Genomic DNA, 10,741 nt, shown 5'->3' on the forward strand with positions numbered 1-10,741 from the left:
TGGGAGGCGGGCGGGGGTGGTGGTGGATCACCTGAGGTTGGGAGTTCGAGACCAGCCTGACCAACATGGAGAAACCCCATCTCTACTAAAACTACAAAATTAGTCGGGTGTGGTTGCGCCAGTATGCCTGTAATCCCAGCTACTCAGGAGGCTGAGTCAGGAGAATTGCTTGAACCCGGGAGGCGGAGATTACAGTGAGCTGAGATCACGCTATTGTACTCCAGCCTGGACAACAAGAACAAAACTCTGTCTCAAAAACAAAACAAAACAAACAAACAAAAAAACATATACAGGGACATCTTGTGTAAGAAAAAATTGATTAAACATAAAACAAGCAAAAAACTGGGAGGGATCTTGGTAAAAGATATGTCAGAAGGAAGTAATGTTCTTTAGGATGCTCTTAGAAACCCGTAAGACAGGCCTGGCGTGGTGGCTCACCCTTGTAATCCCAGCATTTTGGGAGGCCAAGGTGTGCAGATCACTTGAGGTCGGGAGTTTGAGACCAGTCCCGGGCAACACGGTGAAACCCCATCTATATTAAAAATACAAAAATTAGTCAGGTATGGTAGCACACTCAGGAGGCTGAGACAGGAGAATCACTTGAACCTGGAAGGTGGAGGCTGCAGTGAGCTGAGACCATACCACTGCACTCAAGCTCCAGTCAGAGCGAGACTGTCTCAGAAATAAACAAAGAAAGAAAAATAAGAGAAACCCATCAGACAAAGAGACAGGGAAAAAAATGAGTCATAGTTCACTGTAGCCTAGATCTCCTGGGCTCAAGCAACCCTCCTGCCTCAGCCGCACAGGTAGCTAGAACTACAAGCGCACACCACAACACCAGGATTCCTTTTTTTTTCTGTAGAAAATAAAGAAGGGAATCTTGCTATGTTGCCTAGCCTGGTCTTGTACTCCTGGACTCAAGCAATCCTCCCTTCTTGGCCTCCCAAAGTGCTGAGATTACAGGTGTCAGCCACTCTGCCTGACCACAATTTCAATCATATTTAAAATGTACAATTCAAGTGATTTTGCCACACTAATCACAGACTTGTGTTTAAGCCACACCAACAGATTTCCATGTTTTAAATAACATATTTTGCCAACCCCTGGTGAACAGTGGCTCACCATCGGCACAAGAGGCTACACAGGCAGCTGTCAGTGGGGACTAGGCAGGGACAGGGAATGTTGTGAACCCAAGGGTCCCTGCCCAGCCCTACTTGCGCCCTCACATGTAACCACATCTCCTGACTGCCCCAAGAGAAGCGTAGATTTTCATACTGAACATAAAATTGCCTGACTTCGAAATGGTGGCAAATCATTCAAAAAAAATTTAAACTTCCGTTGCATTGTTTATTAGGGTCGAACTTGGGGAAGACTCCTATAGGAGTGTGTGTGTGTGTCTGTGCGTTAGGGGTGTTCAGACCTTTAACAGAGCTAGGAACCAGGCGACCACAGCGCGGAAAGCTTAAGGGAAATCCACCCGGTGCCAGGCAAGAGGGTCGGGGAAGCGACAGGGTGTAGCCACCACGCGGTTAAAGACTGGTAGTCAGTGGGGCTACACATAGGATTGGGGCGATGGGACTTTTGGAAAACAGAGCCGGCACACGTGACTTTTGTTTGCGGAAGCGGGATGTACTCTAGGCAGCCAATCGGGAAGCGCTGAGTCTCTGTCCAGCCAATGAGAAGCCAGGTTGCTGTGGTGCCTCGCCCCTCCTCCCTGGTCCGCGAGCCTCGGGTACCCAGAGCTGCTTCTCTCCCAGAGCTGTTTTTCTTTCTCTGCCTGCTATACCTTTCCTAGAGCTGGACAGGAATTTGCCCAACAACCGAGTGCCCGCAGGGCTGGAGAAACGACTCTGTGCCGCCGCTACCTCTATCCTGGGCAAACCTGCGGACGTGAGCGTGGGCCAGGCAGCACAGGGCGAGGGGAGGTTGGTGGGCCAGGGGTCCAGCCCTGTCCCTGCTCCGCCTCCCCTACAGCGACCCCGACCCTTTTCCCCATGGACCACTCCCCCCTCCTTTCCGCACGCCAAGTTCTGACTTTCTGTGCTCCAGGATCCCGCGGCTCCCCCTCCGCAGGTCTTTCCCTTATCGCCCTCCCCAGTCATGAGCCGGACGTGACCTTCAGGGGCCTCGACCTGTACTAGGATCCCTGTCCCCACGAACACTGCGCGTTTCGGCTTTCCCGCGCTCGGGTCGGGTCCCCTAGAGGTAGCCCTGCCGGCCCCAGCTTCAGGTAAAACTTTTCATGTCCCCTTCAGCGCGTGAAAGTGACAGTGCGTACAGGCCTGGCCGTGGCACTGAGCGGGTCCACCGAGCCCTGCGCGCAGCCGTCCGTCTCCTCCATCTGCGTAGTGCTGAGGACAACCGCAGCCACAGCGCCCACTTCTTTGAGTTTCTCACCAAGGAGCTAGCCCTGGGCCAGGACTGGTGCGTAGGGTAGTAGAGGATCCATTTGGGACTGCCGCAGACTGGAGCCAGTGATCCTGCCTCAGGGGGAAAAACCCATTTATTGCCCTGCCCAGTAAGAACACATCAGGGTCTGGGGCCCTGGGGCCCCCTGTCCCCTCAGGTTCCTGATGGTAGGACTGTGCTCAGCGCCTCCTCGGCCTCGGCGCCCATTCTGGTGGCGCCTGAAGAGCCCTTCAGCCCGCCACGGCACTGTGGAAGCCCCTCTCTGGGCTAGCTGAGGCCGAAGCTGCCTCCCTCTGCTTGTGGGGAGGTGTGGAGGGAGAGGCGCGGGTGGGAACCGGGGCTGCGCTCGCTGGCCTGTGTGAATTCCGGTGGGCGCGGGATCGGCGGGCCCCGCACACCGCCGGCCCAGGGCAGTGAGGGGCTATAGCACCCGGGCCAGCAGCTGCGGAGGTTGCACCGGATCCCCCAGCAGTGCCGGCCCGCCGGCGCCGCACTCAAATTCTCGCGGGGGCCTTACCTCCTTCCGGGCAGGGCAGGGCTGGGGACCTGCAGCCCGCCATGTCTGAGCTCCCCACCTGCGGTAAGCTCCCGCGCTGCCTGAGCTTCCCGGAGGGGCACCGTCCCCTCCTCCGTGGTGCCGGTCCCATGGCCAGCCCAAAGGCTGAGGAATGCAGGCGCCGCTCGGGACTGACTGGCGGCTCCACATGAGCCCTGGTGCAGGATCCACTGGGTGAAGCCAGCTGGGCTCCTGAACTGGATGGGGACTTGGGGAACTTTTATATCTAGCCAGAGGATTGTAAATACACCAATCAGCACTCTGTGTCTAGCTCAGGGTTTGTAAATACACCAATCAGCACTCTGTGTCTAGCTCAGGGTTTGTAAATACACCAATCAGCACTCTGTCTAGCTCAGGGTTTGTGAATACACCAATCAGCACTCTGTCTAACTCAGGGTTTGTAAATACACCAATCAGCACTCTGTGTCTAGCTCAGGGTTTGTGAATACACCAATTGGTACTCTGTATCTGGCTAACCTAGTGGAGACTTGGAGGACTAGCACGCTGTGACTCTCTGACTAGCTCAAGGATTGTAAACGCACCAATCAGCACTCTGTCAAAATGGACCAATCAGCTCTCTGTAAAATGGACCAATCAGCAGGATGTGGGTGGGGCCAGATAAGGGAATAAAAGCAGGCTGCCCGAGCCAGTCAGCTGCAACTTGTTTGGGTTCCCTTCTACGCTGTGGAAGCTTTGTTTTTTGTTAGAAATATTGTTGCTGATCACTCTTTGGGTCCACACTGCTGTTATGAGCTGTAACACTCACCGCGAAGGTCTGCAGCTTCACTCCTGACGCCAGCGAGACCACTAAGCCTACAGGGAAGAACCAACAACTCCAGACGCGCTGCCTTTTAGAGCTGTAACACTCACCATGATAGGCCTACAGCTTCACTCCTGACGGGGAGACTACCAACCCACCAGAAGGAAAAAGCTCCAGGCACATCTGAACGTCTGAAGGAACAAACTCTGGACATTACCATCTTTAAAAACTGTAACACTCATGACGACGGTTTGGGGCTTCATTCTTGAAGTCAGTGAGACCAAGAACCCACCCATTCCGGACACATTTTGGCGACCACAAAGGGACTATCAGCTATCGCCGAGCAGTGGGACATCAACTATCGCCAAGTGGTGAGAACCAACGGACACCTTTTGCTTGCTATTCTGTCCTATTTTTCCTTAGAATCTGGGGGCTAAATACTGGGCACCTCTCGGCCAGTTAAAAGCAACTAGTGCAGCCACCGGACTCAAGATACGAGTGTCAGGCTTTCTGAGAAAGGGCTCTCTAACAACCCCCGAGTCTTCGGAGTTGGAAGGGTTGGTTTGCCTCGAAGCAGCTTCCGCTTTTCCTGTACTACTGGGCTGAGCCCAGGGTCGACTGAGAGGAAGGCCACGCGGCTCTGGGATCCCGACAAGTTGGTTGAGCCTGTGGCCATGAGTGGAACTCTCAAAAGCCTGTCACCCAAGCGAGACTTGAGACTCGCCCATCTATTCTATCTAGCCTAATCCTTGCCCCCCTGGGTCCTAATGCCTGCCAGACAAACCTCTTCTCGCCTCTCTTCTCTGAGGTTGGTCCTGCTTCTAAAAACCGCTCCCTGTCTCTGGTGCTTTTCTAGTTTCTCCTATAAGAATGACCTCTAGTGTGAACTCCAGGACTCTGTTACCTTCTTTAGGCACCTGGGCTCACCAATCAAAAAGACATAATTTTTGCCCAAATCCCTGTTGTGGGGGGACTATCTGGAATTTTAGGGTCCCTCAGACTAACAGGCCTAACAAAAGCTATTCCTGAAGCTAGGATATGGGGAGTCTCAGCAATTGTATCCTTCCTATTCATGTAAGTGAGGACAAAAGGTGTCACTATTCCAGCCCTGGAGATCCATTCCCTCCCTCAGGGTATGGCCCTCCACTTCATTTTTGGGGCATAACATCTTTATAGAACAGGGGTAAAGTTCAGTTATGGTACAGACATTAGTGGTGGTGGGGTCACTCTGTGCCCAGCCTTTGAGAAAACAGGTGGCTGAGGCACTATGCCCTTAGGGAGCCTGCAATTAGGAGGCGGCAGGTTGCCCTTCAGCCCACAAACTGATAGAGATGAGGGAGTGTACAGCGCACACACTGAGGCTACTGTGTTGATGTTGAGTGTCTGTCCTAGGTGGGTCATGCTGATGTGCAGCCACCATCTGACACCCGAGTGTCCCACTGCCCTGGTGGGAGTTGGGGGAAGATCATTACCGGGATGAGCAGCTTTGCAAAATGGGCTGAGGTGGGAGGATCACTTGAGCCTAGGAATTCAAGACCACCCTGGGAAACAAAGTGCGACCCCCATCTCTACAAAGTCATAAGATTAGCCCAGCATGGTGGCATGCGCCTGTGATCCAAACTACATGGGAAGCTGAGGCAGGATTGTTTAGGCCCAGGAGGTTGAGGCTGCAGTAAGTTGAGTTTGCGCCACTGCACTCTGCACTTGCTCCATGCTGGCTGCCTTTGGATTTCCTAATTGCATGGTTTTGCTTTCAAGAGACGCTCCAATAAAATACATGAAATAAACAGTAAAGTTAAAGTCAGTCCCAGTGCTGTGTAGGCAGCAGTAAGTCCGGGAGAGCGACATCAGCTGAGCTAACCATGCTGTGCATCATTGTTAAGCAGGGCCAGCAGGATCCTCAGGTCACCTGGCAGGAGGAGGGGCAGGGAAGGGTCCTGAGAAGTGACCTTGAGTTCCACTTAGTGCTCTTGGCAGAGGGAAGGGCTTGGGCTAGCGCTGGAGGCATGAAGATGGGGTGTGTTCAGGGCTCTCCAGCTGTCCAGGCATGGGAAGGGGACGCTGTTGCAAAGGTTGAGGCGACACTGGGAACTGTAGCAAGGTGAAGACTGGCTTTTGGCCATGTGACTGAATTGCCTGTGTGTGGTGCGTGTGTATGTGTGTGAATGTCGGTGACTGAACGTGAGTGAATTGTGTGACTGTTTACGTGTGGGTGTATATGTGTGTGATGCGAGTGAACTGTGTGTACATGGGTGTATATATGTGTGAATTTTAGTGAATTGTGCGTAAATGTGAACAGTGTGAATTTTTATGTGGGTATGTGTGTGAATGAGTGAATTGTGTGATTTTGTTGAATTGTGTGCATGTGTGTGAGGGGGTATATGTGAGTGAACTGTGTGATGACAATGTCAGTGAATGGTTGATTGTGTATGTGGGTGCACGTGTGTGGGGGTTTGGTCTGTGTGAATTTGAGTTGTGTGACTTTGTTGGATGTGAATCGTGTGATTGGGTGTATATGTGTGTAAATGGTATGATTGTACATGTGGGTGTATGTGTGTGACTGATGAATCGTGACTAGATGTGGGTGAATGTGTGGTTGTGTGTCCAACAGTTAAGTGTGCAGGTGGCACCGTTGTGACAGGAGAGAAGACACAGGAAACCTTATAGGCCTGCCATGTGTCCCCCCAGCCATCCTCCCGGCCTGGGGGCCCCTGGGCTGGAAAGGTTGTTGTGAAAGCTGGTGCTACTGCCAGGAAGGGGCAATGGGGCGGCTGGGAGGAGGGTTGGAGTCTTGCCAAAGGGAGGGAGACAAGGCTTGCAACCCTATGGAGAAGCAGACTGGGGACCCTGCTTTTGGAAAACCAGTGAGTAACCCCCAAAGGGACACAGGCAAAACCCTGCCTCCACTCTACAGAGGCAGGGAGACGGGCGTGGCAGGCTGCCCAGCCAGGTGTGGAGGGAGTAGGCTTCAGGAGTACAGAAGCCTCAGGTCAGCAGTCTGCAGGAAGGGCCCCAGCTGGACCAACTGCTCACACCTTCCCACAGGCCTGCAGATGGGTGTGGAGAGCAGAGCCTCCAGGCTGAGGCTTCCACCCCCAGATCTGAGCAGTCTTAAACATACCGAACAGTAGCCCTGAAGATGGAAATCATCCCCCTCCAGGTTCCCTATGGGCTTATCCCCCAGCCCTGCTACCCATGGTGGCCCAAGATGCCCAGGAGGGATAATACAAGGTAAGAAGTCATGTTTGAACGAGAAAGCTCTCCTTTATTTCATATGAGGATGAAGAGGATTATGTGATCACAGGAATGTTGCATGTGGCATAATCCAAAGCTGGTTATCACTAGGCCCTCACTCTGCCAGGAGATCTCTCTGGAAGAAGCAGCCAGCTCACAGATGCCCCGGATCCCTCCGTGCCAATCATAAAAATGTCACGACCGTCCCTATCTTGCCAATCTGCCACGACTCCAGGGGGAAAAAGCGGATAAGTATCCTTCAGGAGACAGAAAAAGATATCATCAGCTCCTTGACTAACACCACATCTTGCAAGACCCCTGCCAGGTACTCCCACTGTGGGTACTCAGGACAGCCTGCCGCAGTCCACCAGGCATTTTGCAAACCTGCTCATCCCAGCCGCAGTCCACCAGGCATTTTGCAAACCTGCTCATCCCAGTAATGATCTTTCCCCAACCCCCAGCAGGGCAGTGGGACACTCAGGTGTGGGATGGTGGCTGCACATCAGCATGACCCAACTAGGACAGATACACAATAAAGTACCTTCGGCATCTGTGCCATATACTCTATCATCTCCATCAGTTTGTGGACTGAGGGGCACCCTGCCTCCTCCTAATTGCAGGCTCCCTAAGGGCACAGTACCTCAGCCACCTGTTTTCTCAAAGGCTGAGCACAGGGTGACCACCCCACCCCCAGCCCCGCCAACCCCCACCACTAATGTCTGTGCCATAAGTGAACATGCTCCTCTCAGAGGTAACAGCAAGTTTCCAGTGAGGAGCACCAGAGCTTGGGATAGCCTGGCTTCCGGGGGCAGAAGTATGAACAGCCTCAGTGTTCTTATAAACTTGGCATACCTCATGGGGATAGCATGCCTTGTCTGAGCAAAGGGAGAGTGGACAGGGATTGTAAGGATCAAATGGGATCATGAGTGTACAGTACCTGTAGAGTACCTAGCACATGGTAAGCATTTGTATAATACTTGTTAGAATAACAGTTTTCCCTCAGTATCTATGGGAGATTTGTTCTAGGATCCCCAGAGGAAACCAAAATCTACATTTGTTCAAAATGGTGTATTTGCATATAACCTACACACACCCTCTCACTTTAAATTTCTGGGTTACTTAATAATACCTAATATAATGTACATACTACGTAAATTGTATTGTTTAGGGAATAATGACAAGGAAAAAAGTCTATACATATTTTCAGTATAGATGCAATTACGAATTTTTTCCTCTGATATTTCAATCCATCAAACAACAGATGATAATTCAGTGATTATCATCTGTTGCGGAACCAACAGATGCGGAACCCAGTGATACAGGGGGCTGACTGTATGATTCCTCTGTAGCTTGAGGGAGGACCCAGCAGGATCAGCCATTCCCCATTGGCCTTCATGGACTAACAAAGACTCCATTTCAGAAGGTCTTTTTTTCTGAGACACGGTCTCACTGCCACCCAGGCTGGGGTGCAATAGCACAATCAGCTCACTGCGGCCTCAACCACCTGGGCTGAAGCCATCCTCCCACCGTAGCTTGCCAACTGAGACTACAGGGGCACACCACCATGTCTGGTTAATTTTAATTTTTAAAATTGTTTTGGGGGATGGCATCTCACTATGTTACCCAGACTGGTCTCCAACTCCTGGGTCAAGTGAACCTCCCACCTTGGTCTCCCAGCAGTCCCTTGCTGGGACTACAGGCATGAGCCACCGTGCCTGGACAGTGTCCTTTCAAGCTTCTCATGCCCTTATTTCCTCATAGGCATGGATGTGGCTCAAGATTATCTTTTACCCAACAAGAAACTTTAACTCGGTCACAGAACGCCAGGTTTGGGTTGTAGAGGCTTCTTGTGGGGGAGGGAGGTCATTTCCCTTGTTTTCACAGAAGAGGAGGTTGCCAAGTGGAGATGGTTCATTTCCAAGTTTGGGGTCCCCAAGCTTATGCAGGACCCAGAAAGCAGATATCTAAACATCCAGGCCAATGCTCTACAACTACTCTGTGAGCCTCCCCTGAACCTCACCTGGAACCTGGTTGGGACAAAGGTCCAAAAGATAGCTTCAGAACATACCCAGAATTCCTTCTGACCAGGCTGGAAAAGTTCTAGAAAATCACACTTCAGCCAAGGCGTCTGTACCCTGCCAGGTGCCAAGGCAGGTACAGCACACAGACAATCCCACATGACCCTTGCATTGCCCCTGGGAGTGCTGAAAGAGAGCCTTCCCGGTTCACAGACTTACACACTGAGGAGCAGAGCCAGAAATTCATTCAATCCTGCTCACACTTTGAAGATGGTCCTACCAGGAACCTGAGGGGTCAGGGGGCCCCAGGGCCCCATACCCTGATGTGTCCTTACTGGGCAGGGCAAGAAATGGGTTTTTCCCCTTGAGGCAGGATCACTGGCTCCAGTCTGCCGCAGTCCCAAATGGATCCCCGAGTAGCCCTACGTACCGGTCCTGGCCCAGGGCTAGCTCCTTGGTGAGAAACTCAAAGAAGTGGGCGCTGTGGCTGCGGTTGTCCTCGGCGGTGCCAACTACCCCGATGGAGGAGACGGACAGCTGCGCGCAGGGCTCGGTGGACCCGCTCAGCGCCATAGTCAGGCCTGGCCGCACCGTCACGTTCATACGCTGAGGGGGACATGAAAAGTTTTACCCGAAGCTGAGGCCGGCCGGGCTACCTCTGGGGACCCGACCCGAGCGCGCGAAAGCGGAAACGCGCCAGTGTTCGCGGGGATAGGAATGGACCTGAGGGTCATGTCCAGGTCATGACTGGGGAGGGCAATAAGGGCAAGACGTGCGGAGGGGGAGCCGCGGGATCGTGGAGCACGGAAAGTCGGAGCTTGGTGTGGAGAAAGGAGGGAGTGGTCCCTGGGGGAAAGATTCGGTGTCACTGTCAGGGAGGCAGAGCAGGGACTGGGCCGGACCCCTGGCCCACCAACCTCCCCTCGCCCAGTGCTGCCCGGCCCACGCTCACGTCCGCAGGCTTGCCCAGGATGGAGGCAGCGGCGGCGCAGAGTCGTTTCTCCAGCCCCGCGGGCACTCGGTTGGCGGGCAAATTCGTGTCCAGCTCTACGAACGGCATGGCGGGCAGAGGAAGGAAAACTGCTCCAGGGAAAAAAAAGCGGAGGGTACCCAAGGCTCGGGGACCAGGGAGGAGGGGCAAGGCGCCACAGCAATCTGACTTTTCATTGGCTGGACAGAGACAGCGCTCCCCGATTGGCTGCCTAGGGTACATCCCGCTTCTGCAAACAGAAGTCACCTGTGCCGGCTCTGATTTCCGGAAGTCTCGTCGCCACCGCTCTAGGTATAGCCCCACCCACTACAAGTCTTTAACGTTGTAGTGGTCCTACCCTGTCTCTCCCCCAACTCTCTTGTCTGGCGCCAGGTGGATTTCCCTCAAGTTTTCCGCGCTGTGGTCGCCTGGTTCCTAGTACTGAGGTCTCAACACTCCCAACACACACAGACACACACACCTATAGTGGTTTTCCCCAGGCTCGACCCTAATAACCAATGCAACGGGAGCTTAAAAATTTTTTGAGGCCGGGCGCGGTGGCTCACGCCTGTAATCCCAGCACTTTGGGAGGTCGAGGTGGGCGGATCATGAGGTCAGGAGATGGAGACCATCTTGGCTAACACGGTGAAACCCCATCTCTACTAAAAATACAAAAAAGTAGCCGGGCGTGGTGGCGGGCGCCTGTAGTCCCAGCTACTTGGGAGGCTGAGGCAGGAGAATGGCGGTGAACCCGGGAGGCAGAGCTTGCAGTGAGCCGAGATCGCGCCACTGCA

General features: G+C 53.3%; 2 protein-coding genes across 3 annotated transcripts in view; one reads left to right on the forward strand and one right to left on the reverse strand.

The window, feature by feature from the left end:
• LOC105530432 overlaps positions 1–7,441 on the forward strand; it is a 25,615-nt gene extending 18,174 nt beyond the window's left edge. The window contains 5 exon segments of the mRNA XM_011967992.1: positions 1,639–1,890; positions 2,256–2,346; positions 2,349–2,424; positions 6,886–7,355; positions 7,397–7,441. Coding sequence (XP_011823382.1) covers positions 1,639–1,890; positions 2,256–2,346; positions 2,349–2,424; positions 6,886–7,003 — 537 coding nt within the window. The 3' untranslated portion in view covers positions 7,004–7,355; positions 7,397–7,441.
• DDT (D-dopachrome tautomerase) overlaps positions 1–10,199 on the reverse strand; it is an 82,375-nt gene extending 72,176 nt beyond the window's left edge. Inside the window, exons 1-3 of one of the 2 annotated variants that reach the window (XM_011967970.1) lie at positions 9,930–10,199; positions 9,408–9,583; positions 6,970–7,216 (exon numbers count right to left, since the gene is read on the reverse strand). In XM_011967970.1, the coding sequence (XP_011823360.1) occupies positions 7,144–7,216; positions 9,408–9,583; positions 9,930–10,190 (510 nt within the window). In that variant the 5' untranslated portion in view covers positions 10,191–10,199 and the 3' untranslated portion in view covers positions 6,970–7,143. Of the gene's footprint in view, positions 1–6,969; positions 7,217–9,407; positions 9,584–9,929 lie in introns of those variants that run through there. The other variant, XM_011967971.1, reaches the window with a different exon arrangement.
• Between the last annotated feature and the right edge of the window lie 542 nt (positions 10,200–10,741).

Source organism: Mandrillus leucophaeus, unplaced genomic scaffold (assembly GCF_000951045.1).
Source record: "Mandrillus leucophaeus isolate KB7577 unplaced genomic scaffold, Mleu.le_1.0 Scaffold820, whole genome shotgun sequence".
In the NCBI taxonomy this organism is placed as follows: domain Eukaryota; kingdom Metazoa; phylum Chordata; class Mammalia; order Primates; family Cercopithecidae; genus Mandrillus; species Mandrillus leucophaeus.